This window comes from Giraffa tippelskirchi, chromosome 5 (assembly GCF_054371585.1).
Source record: "Giraffa tippelskirchi isolate mGirTip1 chromosome 5, T2T-mGirTip1v1.2.pri, whole genome shotgun sequence".
Classification (NCBI taxonomy): domain Eukaryota; kingdom Metazoa; phylum Chordata; class Mammalia; order Artiodactyla; family Giraffidae; genus Giraffa; species Giraffa tippelskirchi.
In genome coordinates, this window is record NC_137279.1 from 114,030,617 (window position 1) to 114,058,517 (window position 27,901).

The following is a 27,901-nucleotide window of genomic DNA, read 5'->3' on the forward strand; positions in this document are numbered from 1 at the left end:
ATACTCTGAAGTAATTTCAACCTCTATAAATTCTCATTTTAACCACTGAACTATCTTTGGATTAAGTATTGAATTACATTGATTTTTTTTCCTTTATAGCACTGGAAGAAAAAGGAACAAATTCTATGATTCAGCTCATTCAAGATATATATATAACAAAGAAGGAAAAAGGGAATTTTTCAGGGGTGTCACGCCAAACATCATAAAGATGCTTCCTTCAGTATGCATTAGCTGTGTGACTTTTGAAAAAGTGAAACGACATGTGGGATTCACTTAGAAGTGGAATATCAAATTGTTTTCTTTACTATAATTACCTAATTTATTGTAATTACCTAATTCTCCTTCATTTGTAAGGAGAAATTGACTTTTTTCCTGAAAGGAAAGAGATAGCAAGTAATTGTTAAAATATTTTCTCTTTATCTATTACAGAATCTATATATTAAGTAATTATCCTGTTATAGTTCTTTAATTTAAAATCCTTCACATCCACAGATTCAATTTACATTTCCCACTACTCTCAGAATCCTAACCTGAAACTTGTTTTTATTGGGTTGGAAGATACCATAGTAACACTGTATAAAACACTTGGTCAGTATAAAACATTTGTAGCAGTTTGTGTTAGCTTTTTTGTATTTAAACAATTTTTAAAAAGGCAGAGTTTGAAAATGTTTTATACACTAGAAGAAAAATCAAAAATGCATTTAAAATTCATGTTGTAGTGAATGATCAGTCTAGTTTCCCTTCTTTTAAGCAAAATAAAATGTGAGTTTCATAATTCCTTCTATCAGATTGTAGATGGAATAGTGATGACATGATAACACATTGCTTACTTCTCTGGGTACTTTCATTTGTAAATGTAAACATTGTTGGTTCATTTTTATTCTTGATACTTTCAGCTGTTTAAAGGAAGTCAGCACTGAAAACAAATTAGCATTGGAGGAATTTTCTTTTATCTTCTGCTTGAAAAACATTTGAGTTTTTAAAATTAAATCCATTATTTATGAAAGCAATTCTTATTTCAACTTAGGAGTTAATTGAGTCAGTTGAAATTCCGAATCTCTCTCCTCGGTTTTATGAAAAAAAGAAACATATTCTATGCTGGAATTAAAATTAAAAGTGTGATGAGACAGTGGTAATGGGCTGGTTGGCCAAAACAGACTCAGATGAACTGCCAGGCTAAACAGACTACAGTCCAGGCCTGGAGACTTAGCTTTGCTGATACGAAAATTTGATTTTATTCATTTCCTCAAGGTGATCAGTTTCTTGGTGATAAACTAACCAAAATTACTCACAAATCTAAGGTTTATACCATAATGCAAAGTTATTAATCTATAGTGGCACTTAATACTTTCCATTAACCAGAATACTTTCATCCCTTCTCCAGGGCACATCTTTTTCTGGTAGAGGAGGCCAAGGTAGCTTTCTAAGATTCACTGCTAAGGAGGACTACTTAAAATTGCTGCCTTTGTGTAGTCATATCTCCTCTTGCTGAGTTCTTAAACCCAGCCTAGTTAAGGACCCCTGGGCTTGCACACATTCTTGATAGGATTCCACCACCAGGAAACAAAGTAATCACCGTCCCAGATGCTGCACTCTTAGAAGCTTTAGTGTGTGGGAACTTGGTGAAATCTGCACCTTCAGAGCCTCAGTCCACCAGCATTTTCTGAGCATTCTCTTTTTGCCTCTCCCCTTCGTGTGTCATACCCAGTTTCACTCTTGCTCAACATAGTTTCCTCTACCTGTAGGGCCCTCTCTTAGAGTACAGCATTTTGTGGAGATTTCCAAGATCTCCTACTGCTGAGTCCTCTGTTCCTCCCTAGGATATGTGTTACAAACTCCTATGCCAACTTCTTAGGGGCCTTAGGGCAGCACTCATGCCCAATTTTGAAATTTTCAGATTTTCGCTCTCTCCCATTTTCACTGAAATGTATTTAAGGGATTTTATTTCCTTTTACTTTTCCTCCAGTTTCTAGAAGTAGAACAATTAAAAACTTAGCATCTACCTCATTTCAGTGGAACCAGGAACTCCAAGTAAGACAAAATATATTCAGTTGAATTTTTAGATAATTTTTCCTTGTATTTGACAGAGAGAAAAAGCTAACTGTATGATAACCAGACTATAGCCATGAGATAAGCTGCTCCATCTTGCATAGTTCCAAGAACTGACCTCAAGAAAGTGGAAACAAATCAGTCCTAGAAATGAAGATTAGCTAATGCTTAAAACAGTCAAGATGATGCTGATCAGACTACCACATGACCAATTTCAAGATGACTGTTGAGCTCACTCTGCATGTATCTTTTTGACTAGTGTTTTTATTTTCTTTGGATAAATATCGAAAAGTGGGATAACTGGGTCATGCTCAGTTGCTCAGTCATGTCTGCCTCTTTGCGACCCCATGGACTGTAGCCCGGCCAGGCTCCTCTGTCCATGGAATTGTCCAGGCAAGAATACTGGAGCAGGTTGCCCTTTCTTACTCAAGGGGATATTCCCGACCCAGAGATTGAACCTATGTCTTTTGCACCTTCTGCATTAGCAGGTGGATTCTTTACCACTGCACCACCTAGGAAGCCCCAACTAGGTCATATGGTAGTTCTATTGTTAGTTTTTTGATGAATATCCATACTGTTTTCCTTGTTGGCTGCACTGGTTTACATTCCCACTAATAGTGCATGAGGGTTCCCTTCTTTTCACATCCTCACCAACACGTTATTCTTGTCTTTTTGTTAACAGCCATTCTAACAGGTGTGAGATTGTATTGTAGCTGAGTATTTTAAGTATGGGAACAAGTATAACTTGTGTGATGTAAAGGCCCTTGTGACTTTTCCCAGAGTCTCTTTGAACTCATTTTGTGAGGCTGGTTCTTTGTTTGCTCTAGATGAACTTCAGGGCAAATCTCACAACTTTTCTTATCACTTTCAATTAATAAAATGTCTGGCCTAGCACAGTCATCAAAACTTCAATCTTGATTTAAACTAAAATTTCTTTCTCTACATCTGCTCAGACCTGCCACAGACAAAAGGCCTGTGATGAGAGAGAGGCATTTTTGGCTTCTTGTTTTTTCCCATCTAGGATTCATTTTCTCTAGCTTGCCAACCCCATCAGAGTCCCAGTAGAATAGAGACGCGAGGAAAGGGCCAGCAGGCCAGTTCTTACCTACTATCATGGTGAGCAGCACTTGAGTTTTCTGCCCTGATATCTTGTGAAGCTCTTTCTTTCTCTTATCAGATCTTTTGTGGGTTCTTTGTAGACCCACCTAGTTACTAGGAAACTCTCTTCTGTAGTTTCTTGTTGAATATCATGCTGGTCACTTATGTCTCCTTCTTCAATCTCTAGATATCTGATGGTGCCTCCATCATTTTTTTTTTTTTTTCTGCTGAAGTTAATCTCTTCAAACAGCCCTTTAGTCCTTTCAGACAGGATCTAAGACAGCTCCACCTTGGTTCTCTTTTCATAGCCCACTTCTGGTACAAGAGAAATATTCACACATTCTTTGTTTCAACAGACTCTGAGGGTGTAACTTGCCTAAGGCACAGCTTCTCTTTCACTTTATTGTGAGAATGGTTAGCACATGTTTCCTAAGCATGAATCAGACACCAGTCCACTGTGTCTTAAAAACCATTAGATTTTTATATCAAACTTTTCAGGTAGTCTCACTGAAGTTCCTTGCCCTAGGCTGCAGGTGAGAGACAGGTACCCTTTTCCCTGGGTAGGAGGTGGGGGTGAGTGGAAGGGGACACTCAGTACAGTAGCAGCTCTCTCTAAATAGCTTCTTCTAATCCCAACCCAACCCCTTTTACTGTCAATATGGGTGAGGAGTTCAAGGGCCGCAAAACTGACTTTCTACTACATGACCTTTGAAAATTCTGCTTTTATGGCCTTGTATCTCATTTTGTCTTAGGATATATGTTGTCTTGGTATCTTAGCTAAATTTCTGTTTAACAGCCTGTTAATTCTACTTTATATAAAATTTGTGTCCCTACAAGGTTGCTTATTAATTTGGTTTTTGTTAATTGAATCCCAGTTTGCCATTGATTTAAGTCAATTTCAGAGATGCTTAATTTTTTCTGATTTGTTTTCAAATGGAACTAACTTTTGAACATTTGACAAATTATATATCATCTGGTATACTGGAACCCAAGTCAATTATATTTAATAAGAAAAATCTGTTTGTACATCTATATACTCTTCCACAAAATGCACTTCTCCCCTTTCTTATTTGGATTCACTGGGAACTGCAATGCACTGCTATAATCCTGGCCCATGGACATTGTTATTTGCTCATGGTGAGCACCTAACCTAAGTTGAGGAGTCCCTCAAGAAGATTTGGAAACAGTGCCAGAAAAAGTGTTACAAAAGGCTGTCCCTGGTGCCTGAGTGTCGGGATCCGCATTAGGCATTACTGACAAAATGGAGGCATGGCCCCAACCCCCTCTCCTCATCCCGCAGGCACGGTCCCGGGATGAAGGAGTTAGGTCTTGTGATTCTGACTTGTCCTTTCCTTTCTTCGGTTGAGTTGGCTGGGAAGAATGTTAAGGTGCTTATTGTTCTTGTGAGGAGCATGAAAAAGCACAAAGCCTTCTGTAGTTATGCCCAGGAAATAATCCATAAAGTTAACTATTGACATTTGTTCAAGGATCTTTACAAAGAATGTTCCAGGATGAGCACGTAGGCCGCAGCTTGAGACCATGGGAAAGATTGTTATCTGAGACCTGCTTGTGAGGGAAATGTTTATGGCAAAAGAAGTTTGCTGAGTTTAGGGTTTGGGAATAATTAAGAATAGTTAGAAGCTAAAAGTTTAAGGAATGTTGTAGTGTTGGCATATTTTACTATAGCTTATAGAGACTAGGAATTTTAGAGTTACTAATAGCTAGAAACCTTTTTAAGAGATAATGAGCTTAGGATACTAGGGGCTAGCAGGATTTAGAAAGACAAGAAATAAACTGAGGAATGTGGTATGCAGCCCAGAGAAAACATGAGTTACAATGTCATCACAAGGACACTTAAGAGGGAACTCTGAAGGGCAACAATGATTTATGGAGACAGTAAATATGAGTGAGGGGGAACTGAAGATGTCAAACCTCTGACCTAATGCTTTTGTAAAAGTATAAAAGAAAACCTGATGCTTAAAATAAACATGCGGTCCCACATCTTGAGTCAGAGGCTGCATCATTCTCCGCCGACACCGCTCATCCCTTCAGGCCGATTCCCTGGCTGCTGGAGCTGGACTCCGGCACTTGAGGTAGTAAGATATGAAACTGGGAGATGTTACAGCCATGTTTCCTACTATGTGAAGGAAAGGGATTTGCTTTGTGGGAGAAGACAGAAGCAGGAGCACAGATGGGAGCAGAGACACAAGATACAGAATCTTGAGGCTGTTCCAGTTCATGATTCTTGGTTTAATTTGTTTTTATTTTTTTGGCCATGTCTCTGAGCATGTGGGATCTTAGTTCCCCAACAAGGGATCAAACCTGTGCTGTGGGAGTGCAGAATTTTAACCACTGGACTACAGGGAAGTCCCCATGGTTCTTATTTTACCTGAGTTCCAGCTGCAGTCCTTCCCTTCTTGCATAAATTAGTCAGTCTGGGTTTCTGGCAGTTGGACTCTCCAAACGATATCTCTTTATAGCCTACTAAGTTTCTTCAAGTATTTTTCTTTGAAAATAGAAAATATAGAATTAGGGTATGACCATAAATTGACTGTATTCACACAGATGTAATATAATGCCTTATACAGAGTCAACATCCAGAAGACTTTTAAAGACATGAAAGTGAAAGTCGCACAGTCGTGTCAGACTCTTTGCGACCCCATGTCCTATACGGTCCATGAAATTCTCCAGGCCAGAATACTGGAGTGGGTAGCTGTTCTCTTCTTCAGGGGATCTTTCTGACCCAGGGATAGAGCTGAGGTCTCCTGCATTGCAGGTGGATTCTTTACAGCTGAGCCACTAGGGAAGCCCAAAGACATGAAAAAGGAAGGTTAATTAAAATGAACAACAATAATGAAGAATCAACACTATAACAACTTTAAAAGGTGGTACATTTTGACAACAGAAGGTTTCAAGGGTTACTAAATGAACTTTAATCATTGTTCCCCCCTTCCCCACCCCCCAGCACAAAGTTACATTATATCCTTCAGGGCTTAAATAGATGACTGAGTCACTGAGAAATCATTCACAGGGATCATAAAGTTCCTGACTCCAAAGGAAACTTATTTTGTTATTGATGGAAGGATGTTGATGTAATAGATTGTTTTTGCAATATATAAAATATTTTTTTAAGTAAATATGTTACATTTTAAAAAAACTAACATAATGGGTTTTAATATAAAGCATTCCTTTAGTTTTACTGGAGCACATAGTGAATGAAGATGGACAGAGAATATTTTTTAAAAAAGAAAAAAATGTAATACCCAGGTTTGAAACAATATTTTAGTTCTGTATGTTTTTCTTGGTATATTTTAGGAATCCATAACTATACTGATGATTAAAAAAATAAAGACCTACTAATCTTCCTTCTTTCCTTTGTTCTGCTGCCTGCCTGCATTCCCCTCTGTTTTTACTATTAATGTATATCCTAAAGCTGTTCTTCATCTGTAAGTTGGAGCACCCTCTGCTGAGTTGGTAGCAACATTACATTGTGGCCATTTTTTCAGTAGTGGATCCTTTTCCTTCAAAAGGAAAATAACACTTTGAAAATGTACTAAAAAGATGGACTTTCTGTAAATTGAATTGCTCTCAAACTATACCAAACTTGTTACAAAGATACAGATTCAGTCACATCACTACAAAGAAACAAGTGATCATGAGTTTGAAGGTCTTATGAAGATACAAGCAAAACAATGTAAAAGACATTTAGTTTTTGAGTATACATAGCAAAAATATATGAAAGAAATAAAAAGTCTCATTTTAAATATGAGTGATGACCCCTTTAAAATAAAAAAAAATGTGCATTTGAAATTTCTCTATGCACTGTGAAACAGTTAAAATGAATGTTAGAAGAGCAAATTTTTTCCTTATTTTTATTGAAGTATAGTTGAGTTACAGTGTTTTTAATCCCTATTGTACAGCAAAGTCATTCCATTATACATATATATATATGTTCTTTTTTTAAATATTATTTTCCATTATGGTTTATCATAGGGTTTTTTTTTTAAATTGGAGGATAATTGCTTTACAATGTATTAGTTTATGCTGTACAACAAGCAAATTTTTATTGTTTTGTAGATTCTTAGTTTTATTGTTATTATATGACCCAAATTTCTTCTAGTTAAAGTTATCATGGAGGTATGATTAACTTATTTTCTGTCTGCCCTGACTAAACTGTATGTTCCATGAGTACAGAGACCACCTCTGTATTTCTGTATCTAAAAATATTCAAAACTGTGAATTCACACCAATACCACTAATTCAAATTCAACTCTGTAGGATTCATTCTAGCTTTCCTCTTGGTATATTTGTAACTCACTTCTCTGACAACAAGAAGCCTAGCTCTTATCCTCAGTATACTCATTTATTTGCCCTATCATTTTGTATGTAATCTGTCTCACAAACATTAGGCTACTGCCCTGCTTACCTACCTTTTTCCTTTTTTCCTTGAGTTTTGACCCATGTTGGGCAGCTTTTCTCAAGCCTGCCTAGCTTTTAACTGGTGATTCCAGAAGGAAGGGGGAGAGGGAGGGTGGGAAATGGAGGCTTTACATACAAAAATTTAAGTATAGAATATTGATACAATTTCAATGATTATTGATTCTTCAATAGATGTCCAGTTTTTTTCTTGTATTTTTAATCTATCAGTCTTCAGAACAAAATTTACACAAATGATTACAAAATGAAGAAAGTCTGAACACAGACTGAAATATTTTCAAAGTTTTGAGATAGATATGTGGCTTTGAATCCATTTTGAATTTGACACAACTGGTCAGTTATTTACATGATTTAATAATAATGATAGTTTTTCAGTAATTAAGTGCCATGTTTTTGTGATTGGGAATTGTCTGTATTTACCTTTTGAAGAGTTGGGGATAGTGGATAGGCTAAGATCAGAATTCATCTTCTTTTCTGGATTCTGTCTCTTAGATGCCTTGGAAAACGTGGCGAGAATATTCACTTATTTTAATGTGATGAGTCAAAATGTAAAATGATTATTGTCTCCTAAAGACTACTAGAACATTGAAATTGAAAACTCACTGTATGATAAAACTGTCTTTCCAGTGATGGTGATAGCTTTATGCTGAGCCAACAGGAAGATGACCTGGAGAAGGAAATGGCAACCCACGCCAGTATTCTTTCCTGGAAAAACCCATGGACAGCCTGGCGGGCTACAGTCTATGGGGTCCCAGAGAGTCGGACAGGACTGAGTGCATACACACACACACACACACACACACACACACACACACACACACTCAAACTCTTAGTTATCCCACTTTGTGAACACTTAAATTTGAGATAGCAATGACCAGGGTTTGAAATATGATCAGAGCCTTGTGGACCAGCTGAAACTTTGCTCTTATTGGAACTAAGTGCTCCAGTAGGTTTAAAAAAAAAGGTGGGGGGGGTAAGATTGTTTACTAGCAAAAAGTATGAAAATCTCAAATGATTATTTAACCAGAACCCCTTAACTATATGGTATTCAAAAACAGGTATTGAAAGAGGTTTTCGAAGACCAAAGTAGATGAAACTGTTTAAGTTAAAAGGTTGTGATGGAAGATAGGAGCACCTGAGAAGGCTAGATGTCAGGGAAAACAGAAGCAAGTTGAACTGGGCTGAACCCAGGCTCCTGTCCTGACTACAGAAATAAATTGAGCTAAGGAAGTGAATGAGTTCAGGGTTTCTGCTCTTGGCCTCTGTAGAAACACTAGTCTTTGGCAATTACCAACATACAAGTGGGTAGGGATGCCCTGCCTCATGCAGATGTGTAAATATCTATGTAACATTTTCTTTTCTCACATAGGAAGTTGCTATTGTTCAGTTTGACAGTTCAGTCACTCAGTCATGTCTGACTCTGCGACACCATGGACTGCAGCACATTAGGCCTCCCTGTCCATCATCAACCCCCAGAGTTGGTGTCAAACTCATGTCCATCGAGTTGGTGATGCCATCCAACCATCTCAACCTCTGTTGTCCCCTTCTCCTCCTGCCTTCTATCTTTCCCAGCATCAGGGTCTTTTCAAATGAGTCAGTTCTTCGCATCAGGTGGCCGAAGTATTGGAGTTAAGGCTTCAACATCAGTCTTTCCAATGAACACTCAGGACTGATTTCCTTTAGGATGGACTGGATGGATGTCCTTGCTGTCCAAGAGACTCTCAAGAGTCTTCTCCAGCACCTCAGTTCAAAAGCATCAATTCTTCTGTGCTCAGCTTTCTTTATAGTCCAACTCTCACATCCATACATGGCTACTGGAAAAATGATAGCTTTGACTAAATGGACTTTGGTGGCAAAGTAATGTCTCTGCTTTTTACTATGCTGTCTAGGTTGGTCATAACTATTCTTCCAAGGAACAAGCATCTTTTAACTTCATGGCTGCAGTCACCATCTACAGTGATTTTGGAGCTCCCCAAAATAAAGTCTATCACAGTATTCCCATCTATTTGCCATGAAGTGATAGGACCAGATGCCATGATCTTAGTTTTCTGAATGTTGAGTTTTAAGCCAACTTTTTCATCTCTGCTATCACTTTCATCAAGAGGCTCTTTAGTTCTTCACTTTCTTCCATAAGTGTGGTGTCATCTGCATATCTGAGGTTATTGATATTTCTCCCAGCAATCTTGATAAGTTAAATGAGCAGGGTGACAATATACAGCCTTGATGTACTCATTTCCTGATTTGGAACCAGTCTGTTGTTCCATGTCCAGTTCTAACTGTTGCTTCTTGCCCTGCATACAGACTTCTCAAGAGACAGGTCAGGTGGTCTCCTATTCCCATCTCTTTCAGAATTTTCCAGTTTGCTGTGATTCACGCAGTCAAAGGCTTTAGCATAGTCAATAAAGCCGAAGTAGATGTTTTTCTGGAACTCTCTTGCTTTTTCAATGATCCAACAGATGTTGGCAATTTGATCTCTGGTTCCTCTGCCTTTTCTAAAACCAGCTTGAACATCTGGAAGTTCACGGTTCACATACTTTTGACTCCTGGCTTGGAGATTTTTGAGCATTACTTTGCTAGAGTGTGAGATAGTGCAATTGTGTGGTAGTTTGAGCATTCTTTGGCATTGCCTTTCTTTGGGACTGGAATGAAAACTGACCTTTTCCAGTCCTGTGGCCACTGTTGAGTTTTCCAAATTTGCTGACATATTAATAGAGTGCAGCACTTTCACAGCATCATCTTTTAGGATTTGAAATAGCTCAGCTGGAATTCCATCACCTCCACTAGCTTTATTCATCATGATGCTTCCTAAGTCCCACTTGACTTCACATTCCAGGATGTCTGGCTCTAGGTGAGTGATCACACCATCGTGATTATCTGGGTTGTGAAGATCTTTTTTGTACAGTTCTGTGTATTCTTGCCACCTCTTCTTAATAGCTTCTGCTTCTGTTAGATCCATACCTTTTCTTTCTTTTATTGTGCCCATCTTTGCATGAAAAGTTCCCTTGGTATCCCTAATTTTCTTGAAGAGATCTCTAGTCTTTCCCATTCTATTGTTTTCCTCTATTTTTTTGCACTGATCACTGAGGAAGTCTTTCTTTTCTCTCCTTGCTATTCTTTGGAACTCTGCATTCAAATGAGTATATCTTTCCTTTTCTCCTTTGCCTTTTGCTTTTCTTCTTTTCACAGCTATTTGTAAGGCCTCCTTAGACAACCATTTTGCCTTTTTGCATTTCTTTTTTGGGGGGATGGTCTTGATCACTGCTTTCTATACAATGTCATGAACCTCCGTCCATCATTCTTCAGGCACTCTATCAGATCTAGTCCCTTAAATCTATTTCTCACTTCCACTGTATAACCGAAAGTAATTTGATTTAGGTCATACCTGAATGGTCTAGTGGTTTTCCCTACTTTTTTCAATTTAAGTCTGAATTTGGCAATAAGGAGTTCATGATCTGAGCCACAGTCAGTTCCTGGTCTTGTTTTTACTGACTGTATTGAGCTTCTCCATCTTTGGAGCAAAGAATATAATCAGTCTGATTTTGGTGGTGACCATTTGGTGATATCCATGTGTAGAGTCTTCTCTTGTGTTGTTAGCAGTGGGTATTTGCTATGACCAGTGCATTCTCTTGGCTCTTGTTAAAGATGCATTTATTAGGTGTGGTAACAGTGTTTTCTTAATTCATTGCAGACAGATACTTATATTTAAAAGAGTAAAGATGAATTATTAGAAAACTGAAGTAAAAGACAAGCCTTGAGTTTTTCTTTTTTTTCCTTTAAACTAGATGCAACAAATAGGAAATTACTCTATCAAACTGCTGTAAAATTTCTGAGTGCTTCCTCTGACTTGCCTTGTGAACAGGTAATAGTAGTCTGGCAGCAGTGTGCAAACTACTCTTTGAGTGGTGTCACTTTATATCAGGGGCTTCCCTGGTGGCTCACCGGTAAAGAATCTGTCTGTCAATGCAGGAGACCTGGGTTTGATCCCTTGGTTGGGAAGATCTGGAGAAGGGAATGGTTGGCTACCCACTCCAGTATTCTTGCCTGGAGAATCCCATGGATGGAGGAGCCTGACGGGCTGCAGTCTTTGCAGTCACGAAGAGTTGGATCAACTTGGTGACTAAACAAGAACAACTCTACACTAGCAGAGATTTTCAAGCTTTAACATGTGAAAGATGACCTGGGGCTCTGGTGTAAGTGCAACTCTTATTTAGTAGACCTGGAGAACTTTCGGATGCTCAAGCTGGTTTTAGAAAAGGCAGAGGAACAGGAGATTAAATTGCCAACATCCATTGGATCATCGAAAAAGTAAGAGAGTTCCAGAAAAACATCTACTTCTGCTTTATTGACTATGCCAAAACTTTTGACTGCATGAATCACAACAAACTGTGGAAAATTCTTAAAGAGATGGGAATCCCAGACCACCTGACCTGCCTCTTGAGAAACCTGTATGCAGGTCAAGAAGCAACAGTCAGAACTGGACATGGAACAACAGATTGGTTCCAAATCAGGAAAGGAGTACATCAAGGTTGTATATTGTCACCCTGCTCATTTAACTTATATGGAGAGTACATCATGAGAAATGCTGGACTGGATGAAGCACAGGCTTGAATTAAGATTGCTGGGAGAAATATCAATAACCTCAGATATGTAGATGACACCACACTTATGGCAGAAATCGAAGAAGAACTTAAGAGCCTCTTGATGAAAGCAAAAGAGGAGAGTGAAAAAGTTGGCTTAAAGCTCAACATTCAGAAAACTAAGATCATGGCATCTGGTCCCATCACTTCATGGCAAATAGATGGGGAAACAGTGGAAACAGTGACTGAGTTTATTTTGGGGGGCTCCAGAGTCACTGTAGATGGTGACTGCAACCATGAAATTAAAAGATGCTTGCTCCCTGGAAGGAAAGTTATGACCAATCTAGATAGCATATTTAAAAGCAGAGACATTACTTTGCCAACAAAAGTCCATCTAGTCAAGGCTATGGTTTTTCCAGTAGTCATGTATGAACGTGAGAGTTGGACTATAAAGAAAGCTGAGCACCAAAGAATTGATGCTTTTGAACTGTGGTATTGGAAAAGACTCTTGAGAGTCCCTTGGACTGCAAGAAGATCCAACATACAGTCCACCCTAAAGGAAATCAGTCCTGAATATTCATTGGAAGGACTGATGTTGAAGCCTTAACTCCAATACTTTGGCCACCTGATGCAAAGAACTGACTCATTTGAAAAGACTCTGATGCTGGGAAAGATTGAAGGCAGGAGGAGAAGGGGAAGACAGAGGATGAGAAAGTTGGATGGCATCACCAACTCTATAGACATGAGTTTGAGTAAACTCCGGGAGTTGGTGATGGACAAGGAGGCCTGGTGTGCTGCAGTCCATGGGGTCACAAAGAGTTGGACACGACTGAGTGACTGAACTGAACTGGGGTGGTGGTGGAAATGGACATGCTGAGATTCTGTATACCTAATCAGCTTTCAAGTGATACTGATGCCATTGGTCTGCAACCACACTTTTGTGTAACATGTCTTGAAGTTTATGTACTTCCTGGGCTATTTTGATCTTTCACACTGATCTTTTGAGCTAAGAATTATTAATCCATTTTACTTATTTTAAAAAGTCAGATTTTTTGAAGTATGGTTCCACAGACGAAAATTAAACCATTTTAGTACATAGTGCTGTGCATTTTTACAAGCTCGTACAGTTGTGTAAACACTGCTGTAATCAAAACATAGAACAGTTCCATCACTCTCCCCAGATCCTCAGCACCGGACAACCAATGATCTGTTTTCTGTCACTATAGTTTTCCCTTTTCTAGGATGTCATGTAATGTATGGCTGCATGCATCAGTTCATTCCTTTTTATTGCTGAGTAGTATTCCATTGTATGAATGCAACATAGGTTGCTTATCTAACATTCACCCATTTAAGAACATTTTGCTTATTTATGGGTTTTGGTAATTATGAAGAAAACAGCTATGAACATTCTTGTACAAATTTTGTGCAAACATAAGTTTGTCAGTTAAATTTTTTAAATTATTTATTTTAATTGGAGGATAATTACTCCAGTACATTGTGATGGCCTCTGGTATACCTCAACATGAGTCAGCCATCGGCATCCACGTGTTCCCTCCCTCCTGAACCCCCCTCCCACATCCTTCCCCACCCCATCCCTCCAGGTTGCCACAGAGCACTGACTTTGGGTTCCTTGTGTCACATATCAAACTCCCACTGGCTATCTATTTTACACATGGCAATGTATATGTTTCAATGCTGTTCTCTCAAATCATCCCACCCTTTCCTTCTCCTACTGTGTCCAAAAGTCTGTTCTTTATGTCTGTGTCTCCTTTGCTGCCCTGCGTGTAGGATGATCAGTTCTATCTTTTGAGATTCCATATATATATGCATTAACGTACAGTATTTGTCTTTCTCTGTCAGTCAAAATGTTGACAAGTAATTCCTCCATTTACTACAAGAAAAAAAAAAAGAAGAAGAAGAAAAAGAAAAAAAAAATGAGAGTCTGAGATGACCATTTCAAGGAGCTTCTCTTCAAGTACTACAGAGTGTTCATAGTAGGGATTAAAAGAGATTTTTCAAGGATGGATAGAAAATTTGATGATGTTTGAGGACCTTTCCAAAGGAAGAGGATAATTCTAACAAAACTGGAAATTGGGAGTAAAAAAAAAAATCATATAAATGGATTTCAAGATGATTATTACTAAACAGGCAGCCCTCAGTTTACAAACTCTAGATTTGCATATGTCTTAAATATACAAAATAGTATGAGGGGAAGTAAATTCAAGGTCTGAGTTTCTGGGTTTTGTTTAGTAATTAGTCTGAACTAATTAACTAGCTGGAACTAGTCTTTGTTTAATAATTCAAAAGATGTGGGCAGATCCTTATTTACAAGAACAGATCTGTATCGCCTGCAGATAATAGGAACCTAGTGATAGTTTTTATTAGCAGCTGTGGATGAACAGAGCATTACTACAATTAATATTTCACCTGATTGGTACTTGAGAGTATTAGGATCTTTCACATACAGTATACAACCCTGTTAAGAGGCAGATACTCATACTCTCGTTTTACTGATGAGAGGCTACCAAGGGAGGTTATGCCGCATCTCCAAGTTTACACAGCTGAAAGATTAGGACCCTGCCTGCTATTTTCTCTGTAAGCCCACTGTTCCTTTGCTTATCCTATGTTATGCAGTAAGAGCTCTGAATTTCCTGGACAGTAATCCCAAGCCTTGTAGCAGCATCCATCTTGAGGAGGAGCGGCCTGAAGTTTTTCTGATATGTGCTAAGATGCTAAAACTCATCGGGCAGATCACACTAAGCTGTAGATCCAAGTAGCCCCATCCACCTGGATGGATGCTGACTTTTTCTGCGAAACAGTCTCCTCCACCCCTACGCCCACTTTTATCGAGCTACAATTATACAACACTATTAGTTTTAGGTGTTCTTTTTAATTTTTTTAATTGCTTTCAGATTTAACTCCTCTGCTTTTTTTTTTTTTTTTTATAAATTTATTTATTTTAGTTGGGGGCTAATTACTTTACAATATTGTAACAGTTTTTGCCATACATTGACATGAATCAGCCATGGGTTTACATGTGTTCCCCTTCCTGGACCCCCCACCCCCTGCTTTTTAAAGCTTAATTCCCATCCCAGGTGTGCAGCCACCCAACTCTCTCACTTCTGTGAATGGAAAACAAGACTCAGAGACTGATCTGTGGAGTTGCAGGAAAAAAAGAGACGTGTGCGAAACAAAGCCCGAGAAGGTCCAATTTCCCTGCGGAGAGAACTATTTCTGGGCAGTTCACCAGGGCTACAAACCGAAAGGGAGGGAGGGCTTGAAGTTAAGTAACCTGAGCGTCAGGCTGCCCCCCCCCCGCCACCCCGACACACACACACCGTCGCCCCTCTTTAACACGCTGATGCAGAATCCCACAGTCTCTGGGGCTTCCTTCTCGTACCGCGTCTCCGGCTGCTCCACTCAGAAGGAGCAGTGCTCACTCGCCGGGTCCCAGGGCCCCTCCCGGGCCCCACCCCGCAGCCTTTGCACTTCCTGCCCGTCCCAGGTTGCGCTTGGCCCGTCCCCCGCGCTTCTCGGGGAGGCCGGCGCCGGGAAGCTCCTCCCAGAGCAGCTGCGAGGGCGGCCACTCCCTGTGCGCCGAGGCGGCTCGTAGGGTCTCGGCTCGGCGGACTGCAAGAGGCAGTCCCTTAGCCGCCAGGCCTTGGGCCCCCCGAGCTCCCTCGGCTGAGCGGGCCAGCGCCTTCGGTATCATGCTGCGCTGGCTGCGGGGCTTCGTGCTGCCCACGGCGGCCTGCCAGGATGCGGAGCCGCCGACGCGCTACGAGACCCTCTTTCAGAAACTGGACCGCAACGGGGACGGCGTGGTGGACATCAGCGAGCTGCAGGAGGGGCTCAAGAGCTTGGGCATCCCCCTGGGCCAGGACGCCGAGGAGGTGGGTCGCTGCGAGTCGCGCTGCCCGAGGGCCGCGAGGGCTACGGGGACTCTGGGCGCTGCAGGACGAGGGCGGCGGCCCGCGGCTCAGCGGGAAGAGGCCGGACTTGAGGCGGCCAGCCCGCGAATGGTTCAGAAGCTCAGGGATGGGGACCGCGGCCAGGTACTCCGGAACGGATGCTCGTCAGAGATCTGAAAGGCTACTGGTGTTTTTCCAAAAACAAATGAGTGCGGCGGATACTCTAGCTCACTCTTAACAATTCAAAATCCTGTACCCAGTACTTTTGGTAACCACCCCCCGCCCCCAACTTTTTGTAGCACTCAGCCTCTGCAAACAGTTAATGATTTTTTTTTTTTTTTAGCTCTCACACTTCAGTGGCCCCAAGTTGTGTAAGAAGGCTCACATTTTGTATCTCTCTTCGAAACTGCTTTCTTAAATCAGATAGTTTGCTGCTTTAGAACCGTTTGAAAACCCATCGTATTTTTCCCCCAACTTCCCGTTGAGGAGGAGAGGCAACATTACATTGTTTAAGACGTTCTTAACACCCAAAGTCCACAAGTTGACCTGAAGGGTTGGCCCGTTGTCTGAGCAGTTTCGGCTTCTCTGAGTCATAATTGTGTGCCTGAGAGCAGCTCCTATCAGCAGGGCGGAGATACTTGGAACCTTTCCAGCCCCTCAGAAAAGTAAGAGGACACTTCGGCATTCTCTATCCCGAGAGATAAAGTGAATACGCTATAAGAACGGACAACTGTTTTATAGTGGTTGTATTTTAAGCTACTCATTCAATGCCTGTAGTAGTTACAGGCCTCTTCAAGTTGCTATTTCTTCTTGAGTCAGATTTAGTAAGCTACAACTTTTAGGAAATTGCCCGTTTTGTCCAAGGTTTGTAATACTTATATTCACTTACAGTTTTAAAAAAAGTTCTGACTGTATCTATAGTTGTTTTCTTCTTCCCCCCAACCTTCAGTCTCACCAAATCTTTTTTTCTTGCCAGTCTTCCCTGTCCCCGCCCCCCCCTTGTCTATACTATTCATACACTGAATTTTGCTGATTGTTTCTGTTTTTAAATTTTCTTCCATTAGCTTTTGTTTATATCTTTCTACTTTCTCTAGGTTTACTCATTTGTCCCTTTTCTGATTTCTTCAGTTGAATGTTTGATTCATTAACTGACTCTTTGCGACCCCATGGACTGTAGCCTGCCAGGCTCCTTTGTCCATGGAATTCTCCAAGCAAGAATACCGGAGTGGGTTGCTATTCCCTTCTCCTGGGAATCATCCTGACCCAGGGATCAAACCTGGGTCTCCTGCATTGCAGGCAGATTCTTTACCATCTGAGCCACCAGGGAAGCCTATTTTGAGCTACAACATCCCTTTGATCACTTCTTTCGTTTCATCCCATAAGTTTGTATTTTTGTTGTAACTTAGCTCCCCATATTTTCTAATGTCCAATATGACTTCATCCTTGACCCATGAATGATTTAAATGTATGCTTTAAATTTCAAAATATATGCTTTCTTTGTTGGTTCTTTGAATGTATGAATAAAATAGATAAACCTCTGGCAAGACTGCTTAAGAAAAAGAGAGAACTCAGGAATAAAAAAATGTCTTCAGTTTTCCAAAATTTATATAAGAATATATTATAAAATAAGTTGTATAAAACTATGTGTATGCAAACATATAGAACAGGATGGCATATATTTGTCACATACCTAATATATGTATCTTATACATATCCATAAAATAAATTTTACACCTACATACATATATATACTATCACTGTCTGTGCTCATGCCAGATATTATTAACTATCCTCAGTACTCTTTTTTGATTCTTCAATAAAGGTTTAATAATGATTGCTTTTGGATGGTAGGAGTTAATTTACCTTTTTACTTTCTGCTTCGTAATTTTTGTATTATTTCAGTTTTTAAAAATGATCATACATTATTATTTTTATGATAAGGAAAAAATAGAGGATTAAAAAAAATTAAATATCATCTCTCTGGGATGAGCTTTTCCGGACCACCCTCTATAGACGAGTTCATCACACCTTACTTGTAGGTCTCTATCTTATGTATCACTATTGCTATAATTTCCAAAAGGTATTTTTATTTATTGACTATGTCCTCCACTAATACCAAACATCCTGAAGATGAGGATCATGTCTCATGATCTAAGCACAGTGATACAAAAAGATTTAAGGCTTGTGATTTGAAATACCCTAAACAAGGCAGTGGCTCATTTGAAATAATTAAAAGTTGGTTATTAAAAATTAATCAATTAAAAATTCAACTGCAAAGCAGTTGTTAATGGTTTTATTTCCAGCATATGTAGGACAGAAAACCAAAAGTTCTCCTGTTGTAAGATACCCAGAAATGCTAAGATAAATGTATAAAAGTATTTTTTAGAGAAGTTTTTGGTTTACAACAAAATTGAGAGGAAGGTACAGAGATTTCCCATACACCCTCTGCCCCTAGACATCACATACATAAGCCTCCCCCACTGTCAACATCACTTAACAGAATGATACTTTTTTTTTTAACCAAGGATGAACCTGCATTGACACATCATTATCACTTTAAGTTTATAGCTTACTTTAGGGTTCACTTTTGGTATTGTATATTCTATGGGTGTGGGCAAATGTATAATGACATGAATTCATTATTATAATATCATATAGAGTGCTATTGGAGAAGGCAATGGCACCCCACTCCAGTACTCTTGCCTGGAAAATCCCATGGATGGAGGAGCCTGGTGGGCTACAGTCCATGGGGTCGCTAAGAGTCGGACACGACTGAGCGACTTCACTTTCACTTTTCCCTTTCATGCACTGGAGAAGGAAATGGCAACCCACTCCAGTATTCTTGCCTGGAGAATCCCAGGGACGTCGGAGCCCAGTGGGCTGTCGTCTATGGGGTCGCACAGAGTCGGACACGACTGAAGCGACTTAGCAGCAGAGTGCTATTACTGCCCTAAAAGTCCTCTGTGCTCTGCCTATTCATTCCCACCCTCAACCATTGATCTTTAGTTTCCATAGTTTTGCCAGATAAACATCTTCTTACACACATAGATGAACTTGTAAGAAAAGTCTAGCCAAACTATCTGGGTTTAAACTGCGATTGTGCTACTTACCTGATAATGTTGGGGAAAATTTTAAAATCTCTCTAGCCTCAGTTTCCACATCTGTGACAGAGGTGATATTAGTACTTATTTCATAGAGTTATTGTGAAGTATAAATGAATTAAAATATGTTAAATACTTAGAATAATACCTGGTACCTAATAAACAATCAACTAATTATAGGCTTTAAATTATCTAATACTGTTATTACAGTCACTATTAAAGAGAAGTGTCAAAATCTCTATAATTGTACATTTGCCAACTTTGTAATTTTGTCAGTTTTCCCCTTTTATATTTTAAAAGTAGACTATATAGCGGACTGTACTACTGGTGAATTCAGATTTAGCATTGTTATATCTTCTTGGTGAATTGCTTCTTTTATCTTTATGGTTTCTTGCCTACCCTTGTAGCATGGCTCCCCCTTTATTTGTCAAATGCCCGAATCATTGCACTGACCAGGGTGTTTCCCACAAACAGGTTGTTTCCCCAGGTCACCACAGGAAAATCTTCAGTGTTTGGGCTCCCACCTTGTACAGGGCATCATCCTTGACCCACATTCCACTCAGGGCTCTTTGCCTTCTGGGTGGTGAATGAGCCAGTTCCCAAACCCCATCTTCCCACCTCTTGTCTTGGGCTAACCATGGTGCCAATTGCAACTGCATCACTTCTGGTCTTCCTTGGAGCAGAAACCAAGATGGGATTGGGTGTGCAAAAGAAGGGTAAAGGAGAGGAGACAGGGGTGAACTGAGGGGAGTCTTCAGACCATGATGCAAGTTTAACCCCTGTTAGAAGAGTGCAAGAAAGAAGGAGGTTTAGGAGGAACTTCAGACTCAAGCATAGCTCTTAGAAAGTCTCAGCTAGGCTAAGGAGAATGGCTGAGGAAAGGTAATCTGTTAGGAGAGCCCTGTGGTGGCTGCCCCTTCTGTGCTAGTCATTGGGTGGAACAAACCAGGGGGGCCTTGGCGTGAGTGCTCAGTGGGTCCAGAGGTCCACAGGTGTGGCAAGTAGGCTGTCAGTCACCTCTGCTCCTATAGCAGGTTCCCTTGTAGGCATTCTAAAATGGTGTCCACAGGCCACTCCTTGGCCCCCATGTATCTGCTTCTCAGCATAGGTTTGGGAAGTGCACCTCACTGTTCTTGGCCCCTCTGCCTTGGGGAGGATAGTGGGACAAACTACAGTCCCCATTGCTTCACTTGATCACAGCTGCCACTCCTGATTTCTCTTCCTGACTGTCTGTTTTATTTTAATTTTTTATTGGCGCTACCTCCCAGTCATCTGGGAAACTAGTCTGGTCCAGCCAGCTACCCCTTCTCCCAACCTGCTTTGGGGGAATGGGATGGAGTGAGGGGCCACCTTCTGAGTGTACTGCGGCCCATGCACTCCCGCAGGGGAAGGGAGGCACTCAAAAACTATGTAAACCCCTGCCTCTGGATATAGGAGTGGGGGTGGGCAGCAGCACTCCTGGGACCTCCCTGCCCCAGGCGAAGCAGGGGCTAGGTCGCTGGAATGGCCAGTCCAGGCGGGCCCCAGCTTGGCCTACCCTAAAGCACCGCACTGCTCTCCCAGTAGACACCGGGAACTTATTTTCTAACTGGGGGAAGGGGCAGGGTCTGGGTGGAGCCACACAGCCACCTCCAGCCTTTTTCTGCAGAGGCTCCGGAGACCACCCTGCTTCCAAAAGTTATGTCTGGCCTCCAGCTCTAGCCAGGCTGAACCCTAGGAACATTAACTAAAGATAAGAAGAGGTGGGGAGGGGGAACTAGGATGTTGGGGGAATTGGGTGGGTTGAGTTTTACATTTGTTGTTGTCTAGTCGTTAAGTCGTGTCCCAGTTCTTTGTGACCCCATGGACTGTAGCCCTGTAGGAGCTCGGCAGGCTCCTCTGTCCAGGGGATTTTCCTGGCAAGAATACTGGAGTGGGTTGCCATTTCCTACTCCACTGACTGTCTATTTTAAATACCACTCACACTCAGCTGGAAACTGCAGGTCTTTGTGACTTTGCTGGTGGTGTGACCTGAACTTTCCTTGCTGTGGGGCCTGAGCTTCTCAGGCCACTGTGGTTGCCTGTGCCCATTCACAGTGCTAAGTGGGCCAGGGAGTATTCGGTGGCTTTCCTGGTGTCCACGTGGGTCATCTGAATTCCATAAATTTTCCTCTCTGTCTCTGTGGTGTAGAAGCAGCCCTGCCTCCTGCTCATCAAGGCCAAGTTACACCTATTCAGAGGGTGACTTCTTTTTTTGCCTGTTGTCCCTGAACACAAGATCCAAATGTCCAGATGGAAGTTATAGCTTGTAGTTCAATGGGATCCTTATTGTGTTCCCTGACAAGAGTATAACTATCCTGTTTGGGGACCAGAAGCTAACCTGGCAAAGCCCAGAGCTGTGGGGACAGGAAGCAAAATGTCCCCGGCGAGTCACTGGGAGTGATAGAACGTGGAACTGCTGCTGTTTCCCCCTCTTAGTTCCTGGACTCAGGTATTCTTCCTTTAGGGGGCACAGAGCCATGTGGTAGGTCTCTGATTCAGTGTAGATACTGCATCCCGAAGGGTGGCAGCCCATTTTTGCCGAATAATTGTCTCCTAGGGGTTGATTTGACTCTGCTTTCAGTAGGCCATTCCAGCATTCTGTGAGGGTGGCTGCTTCCGGATGGTGTGGTGTGTGAAATGTCTGGTGGATCCCATGGTCTCGGGCCCACTTCTACACCTCTTCCACTATGAAGGGATCCCCTGGTCAGTTGCTGTGTTAGGTAGTGATTTCGTGCTTGTGGATTAGGCATTTCACCAACACCCAGATAGTGGTGCTATCTGAACTGTTGTGAGCAGGAAGGGGAAGCCCCTACCTACCTTCCTTCTTCCAGGAAGACACATTGTCCCTTCCATGACAGGCGGCACCCAATATAACTGACTTTCCACTGAGTGACCCGTTGGTCTTCTTGAGGAATAGTGTCATATCTGGGCCAGGCAAGCATCAGATCATGAAAGGCATTGAGGACCTGCTGGATGGTTTGGATTTTTATCATATGAATGATGGGAACACTTGGGAGGTTTTAAGCAAGAGGAGACACAAGCAGATTTATGATTTAGGAAGAGCATGCTGGTGGCTGGGCGGAAAGTAGGTGGAGGAAGAGAGGGTGTGGAGGCAAGCCTGGGCCACAGCAGCCAATCAAATACTTAGGATTACATGGTCAGTCTTTATGGAGGAGAATTTCAGAGGCGTACATCAAGGGTCTATATAATGTGACAGCCTGGGGAGATTATCCATTTTAGCATCTAGAAATGAGAACTATGGGGTGACTCTTCAAGGGAAAGGTTTTGAGATAATTTGAATCTATCACAAATACTCAACCTGAAGTGAAATCTCTATAAATTTCCATCTGACTTGATCTCTTCTCCATATTGCCAAGCTTTTGTGATGTAGAAGCATGTGGAGGAGAGCAGATTTCTATTTAAGTTCCTTTAAGCTTTAGATGGAAAGATTGTGAAATATAAGAGTGTAGAATATAGAAAATAGGTATAAGGAATATGATAATTTAGGAATATTTTAAGGAATACAATAACTAATCATTACTACGTGTTCCAAAAGCATCCAGGGAAAGGAAAAGACATCAAGGCAAGTCCTGGGACAAAGAACTAACCAGAGGTGAACTTGGGTTTCCCAAGTGGCACAGTGGTAAAGAACCCATCTGCAATGCAGAAGACATGAGAGACTTGGGTTTGATCCCTGGTTTTGGGAAGATCTCCTGGAGGAGGAAATGGCAACCCACTCCAGTACTCTTGCCTGGGAAATCCTGTGGATAGAAGAGCCTGGTGGGCTACAGTCCATGGGGTCACACCATGGGGTCACAGAGTCGGACATGACTGAGCATGCTGCAGGCAGTGCCTGACACATAGGACAGAGGTGAATGCACTACAGTTTCTTCTTCTGAATGACTCTGCTTTTACATGTTTCCAAATTGCCTCATTATGAAATTAGTGTTTTAGAAGAGATAAAATTCACATTAAGTTCTTCTAGGACTCAGGAATTGTTTGTAGAAGGTAGTATGAGAAACAAGGCAATTCAGTAGTTATTACTAATATTCCCATAAGAATCTAGTAACCCTGTCTGCTTTTTTTTTTTCTTAGAATATCCCTCCTTCCTTTCCCCCTTCCCCTCTCCTCCTTCCTCTCCTCTTCCTCCTTCTGCCCTTCCTCCTCCTCCTTGTTTTTCATCAAAGGCCACATTAGAACCTTCTAAAAGGACATTAATATTTGGATATCATTTGAGATATTCTGAGGAAAAATTTCAGAACACCAAACAGGAGAAGAAATAATCTGAATTTTAATTTACTGAAATGGAAATCAGAAAAATAAACTGATGAAGAGTCAGCAATTTTAGCTGGAAGTTCTTATTTTGATTCAACTTAGGCTTGGAAGACTTTGTAATAGTATAGGACCAAAACCAAAAAAATCTAGATTTAGAATGAATAAGGCAATAAAATGAAAAAAGGAAGATCTTGACTTTTTTTATACAGATTTTTTCAGGTATTTTTTATTTCTGCTCAAATAGTGGCACCATTTAGTAGTAATTCTTTTATTAATAGGTGGAGGAAAAATGGGGCAGACTATGTAGCATATGAAGGTATTCCTATACCCATGTTCACAGCTAACTGATCTAACAGTTGTGTTCAGCTGGCCTCTGAAGTCATGGACAATTTTAAAACTTAAGTTGTCTGCCATGTATTCACCGGCACAAACTCTTACTGTAACTTTCTTAGGAGAGACTTAGGATCATAAGAGGCATAGGACTCTTAAAGCTGAGAGGATTAGCAAGAGCTAGAAGGGAAGCAGCTCAAAGAATTTCACATTTGTTCTGGAGCCACTGCAGAAACCCAGTGAAGATAATGACCTGGGGTAGGAACGCGGGGGTGATCACAGAAGGAAAGGCCCACGCTGGCAGATTTTCATTCAGGTTCCAAGCATCATTACAATGATTCCCAAGTTCCTTAACCTTAAAAGAAGAAGTCTTAGAAAGGTGTGACTAAACAACTTAAAAAAAAAAGTTGGACCAACACTAGTCATTACGACTCCACAGTCCATGTCTCAAAACTCCCCTACCCACTTTTCTCTAAAAAGAAGTTCTACCTTTAGAGACACACCTGTGCCGAAGCCTTTCAGGAAGCCTCTAGAGAAAAGACTCTTCCTGGAGTGAGGTGGAAACAGGCTTTCTGATTGGATGATCAGGGAGGAGGCGGGAACTTGGCAGCCTCGAGCGCCAGACCTGGCCCCCAGCCGTGTGCCGTGCAACGTGTGCCTCTGCTCTGGAGCCGTTGCCTGCACGGTCGCCTTCCTGTTCTGTACCTGGCAGAAGGGCTTTGGCTTTGGTAGCAGAGAGACAGCTGCTACTTCAGGTCTCTTCCAACTCGGCCTGCGGTGGGCAGAGATCGCCATCTTGCCTTTCACATCCACCTCGAGACTCACGGGGTCACAACGTGGACCACTCGAGTCGCTTCTGCTGCCAGAGACATCCCAGATGGACTCCTCCTATGAAAAACTGTTTTCTCACCTAGACCATAATGAAGACGGGACCCTGGACATCTTTGAGCTTCAGGAAGGCCTGCAGGGTGCAGGGGTCATTCAGGATGGAGGGAAGGTGGGCTTCAGAGAGGCTGTGATTGGAGAGAGACTGGGGCTGAGAGTTCTGGAGGAGCCTTAGGCAGAGAAGCCTACAGTCAAATTTACCCCTTCCTAACTTGATCTGGGCTGCCACTGTAGTTTTCAGGTCAGTTAACGTTACTGTAGGAAGAATAACAATGTTACTAACAGTCTTCTCAAGCATTTTTTTCAGTTTTCTCCCTGGCTCTAATATGATAATTTAGGAATGTAATAAGGAATACAATAACCAATCATTACTAAGTGTTCCAAAAGTATCCAGGGAAGGAAAAAGACATCAAGGCAAGTCTTGAGACAAAATAACTTAACTAGAGATGAACTCCGGCTTCTGAATTCAAATTGCTCTCAAGATATTGGATGCAAACTGGTTTTTGGAGTCCCCTTGTTCAAAATACTCACCTGTTATTAGTGGACTATGAGCATCAACCCCAAGAATGCACCCTCTGCTCTTCAGGAAACTGGCATAATCACTATGTGTATGTTTTGAGAGTTGTGTGGTAGTTGAAACTTCTCTAATATTGGATTTTGAAGGAGGGCAATCAGTATGAATGGCTTGTAGTCTTGGGGTCTCACCCAAGCTAATATGTCCTTATAACTTGCTTTAATCATCAGACTTTTAAAAATGAGCTTGGGCATTGTTTGCTTTGCTGATCTTTCCCCCAGCAACCTAGGTTAGAGGATCCTTCTCAGTATGTGATGCCTCATGCATTTCTACCAGTGTATTTCTAAGTAATTTTCTGTTTCCAAGTTATTATTGAGTATAGTTATTGTTTTCCAATTATATTTGCTCTTTGTATGTTTAGCTCAGAAGACTGGGAGATCCATGAGAGGTAAAGATTGGCAAATTCATTTGAAAAACTGGTACTTCATGCTCAAAAAACTGTCAGTTGAGTTCTGTCATATTAAGATTTGGTAAAACTCTTCTTGAAATAAGCTGTGTGAACTTTGGAAGTCTGTATTTTAATCATCCATTCAGTCATTGATCAATAGTATTTTGAGTGCATTTTATATGCCAAGCATTGTGTCTTGGTTTCTTCATTTGTAACATCAGAGGCCTGGACTGGATGTTGTCTAAAGACCAGGCCAGTCGAAAATATTCTCTCTGTAAATTTCACTTGGATTTTTAAGTTGTGTTTTTGTCTTTAAACCTATTGCCCTTCATGCTTTTTTAAAGCTTCTCTTGTACTTAGATTTTCAAGTGTGAGTTTTATTTATTTATTAGGAATAAACTAACCTTTCATAAGGAATTCTAGATTATGCCATAAATAAATTCAGTCTTTCAAACACATTACTTCTTTGTCAAAACAAATTTTTTTCCATACTGTTGTTCTTGGTAATAGACTGTGTGAGCCATATAAAAAGGCTTTTTGTGACTGATGAGGGCTTACGTATCAAAACTCGAGGGGACCCTACAGTAACCACATCAGTTCAGTTCAGTTCAGTCACTCAGTTGTGCCTGACTCTTAGTGACCCTATGGTCTGCAGCACACCAGGCCTCCCTGTCCATCACCAACCCCCGGAGTTTACTCACACTCATGTCCATTGAGTCGGTGGTGCCATCCAACCATCTCATTCTCTGTTGTCCCTTTCTCCTCTCGCCTTCAATCTTTCCCAGCATCAGGGTCTTTTCAAATGAGTCAGCTCTTCGCATCAGGTGGCCAAAGTATTGGCGTTTCAGCTTCAACGTCAGTCCTTCCAATGAATATTCAGGACTGATCTCCTTTAGGATGGACTGGTTGGATCTCCTTGCAGTCCAAGGGAATCTCAAGAGTCTTCTCCAACACCACAGTTCAAAAGCATCAATTCTTTGGCGCTCAGCTTTCTTCACCGTCCAATTCTCACATCCATACATGACTACTGGAAAAACCATAGCCTTGCCTAGACAGATCTTTGTTGGCAAAGTAATGTCTCTGCTTTTTAATATGCTGTCTAAGTTGGTCATGACTTTTCTTCCAAGGAGGAATCGTCTTTTATTTTTTTATTTTTTATTTTTTTATAAATTTATTTATTTTAGTTGGGGGCTAATTACTTTACAATATTGTAATAGTTTTTGCCATACATTGACATGAATCAGCCATGGGTTTACATGTGTTCCCCTTCCCGGACCCCCCACCCACCTCCCTCCCCATCCCATCCTTCTGGATCATCCCATTGCCCCGGCCCTGAGCCCTTGTCACATGCATCGAACATGGAATGGTGCTCTGTTTCACATATGACAATACACATGTCTCAATGCCATTCTCCCAGAACGTCCCACCCTCACCTTCTCCCTCAGAGTCCATAAAATTGTTCCATGCATCTGTGTCTCTTATTCTGTCTCGCATGTAGGGTTATCGTTACCATCTTTCAAATTCCATATATATGCATTAGTATACTGTATTGTTGTTTTTCTTTCTGGCTTACTTCACTCTGTATAATGGGCTCCAGTTTCATCCATCTCAGTAGAACCGATTCAAATGTATTTTTTTTAATGGCTGAGTAATATTCCATTGTGTATATGTACCACAGCTTCCTTATCCATTCGTCTGCTGATGGACATCTAGGTTGCTTCCATGTCCTGGCTATTGTAAACAGTGCTGCGATGAACATTGGGGTACACGCGTCTCTTTCAATTCTGGTTTCCTCGGTGTATATGCCCAGCAGTGGGATTGCTGGGTCATATGGCAGTTCTATTCCCAGTTTTTTAAGGAATCTCCACACTGTTCTCCATAGTGGCTGTACTAGTTTGCATTCCCACCAACAGTGTAAGAGGGTTCCCTTTTCTCCACACCCTCTCCAGCATTTATTGCTTGTAGACTTTTGGATAGCAGCCATTCTGACTGGTGTGAAATGATACCTCATTGAGGTTTTGATTTGCATTTCTCTAATAATGAGTGATGTTGAGCATCTTTTCATGTGTTTGTTAGCCATCTGTATGTCTTCTTTGGAGAAATGTCTGTTTAGTTCTTTGGCCCATTTTTTGATTGGGTCGTTTATTTTTCGGGAATTCAGCTGCAGAAGTTGCTTGTATATTTTTGAGATTAATTGTTTGTCTGTTGCTTCATTTGCTATTATTTTCTCCCATTCTGAAGGCTGTCTTTTCACC

At 41.1% G+C, this 27,901-nt stretch overlaps 1 protein-coding gene and 1 pseudogene across 4 annotated transcripts in view; both read left to right on the plus strand.

Annotated features, from left to right (window-relative positions):
* LOC145505380 (mitochondrial adenyl nucleotide antiporter SLC25A24-like) overlaps nt 1–1,010 on the plus strand; it is a 52,116-nt pseudogene extending 51,106 nt beyond the window's left edge. The window contains exon 7 of the transcript XR_014052976.1: nt 100–1,010. The product of XR_014052976.1 is annotated as a mitochondrial adenyl nucleotide antiporter SLC25A24-like (transcript). The remainder of the gene's footprint in view (nt 1–99) is intronic.
* Nucleotides 1,011–15,725: 14,715 nt separating this feature from the next.
* LOC145505379 (mitochondrial adenyl nucleotide antiporter SLC25A24) overlaps nt 15,726–27,901 on the plus strand; it is a 67,354-nt gene continuing 55,178 nt past the window's right edge. For 2 of the 3 annotated variants that reach the window (XM_081487229.1, XM_081487231.1), the window contains exon 1: nt 15,726–16,054. In XM_081487229.1, coding sequence (XP_081343355.1) covers nt 15,872–16,054 — 183 coding nt within the window. In that variant the 5' untranslated portion in view covers nt 15,726–15,871. Of the gene's footprint in view, nt 16,055–24,676; nt 24,797–27,901 lie in introns of those variants that run through there. The other variant, XM_081487230.1, reaches the window with a different exon arrangement.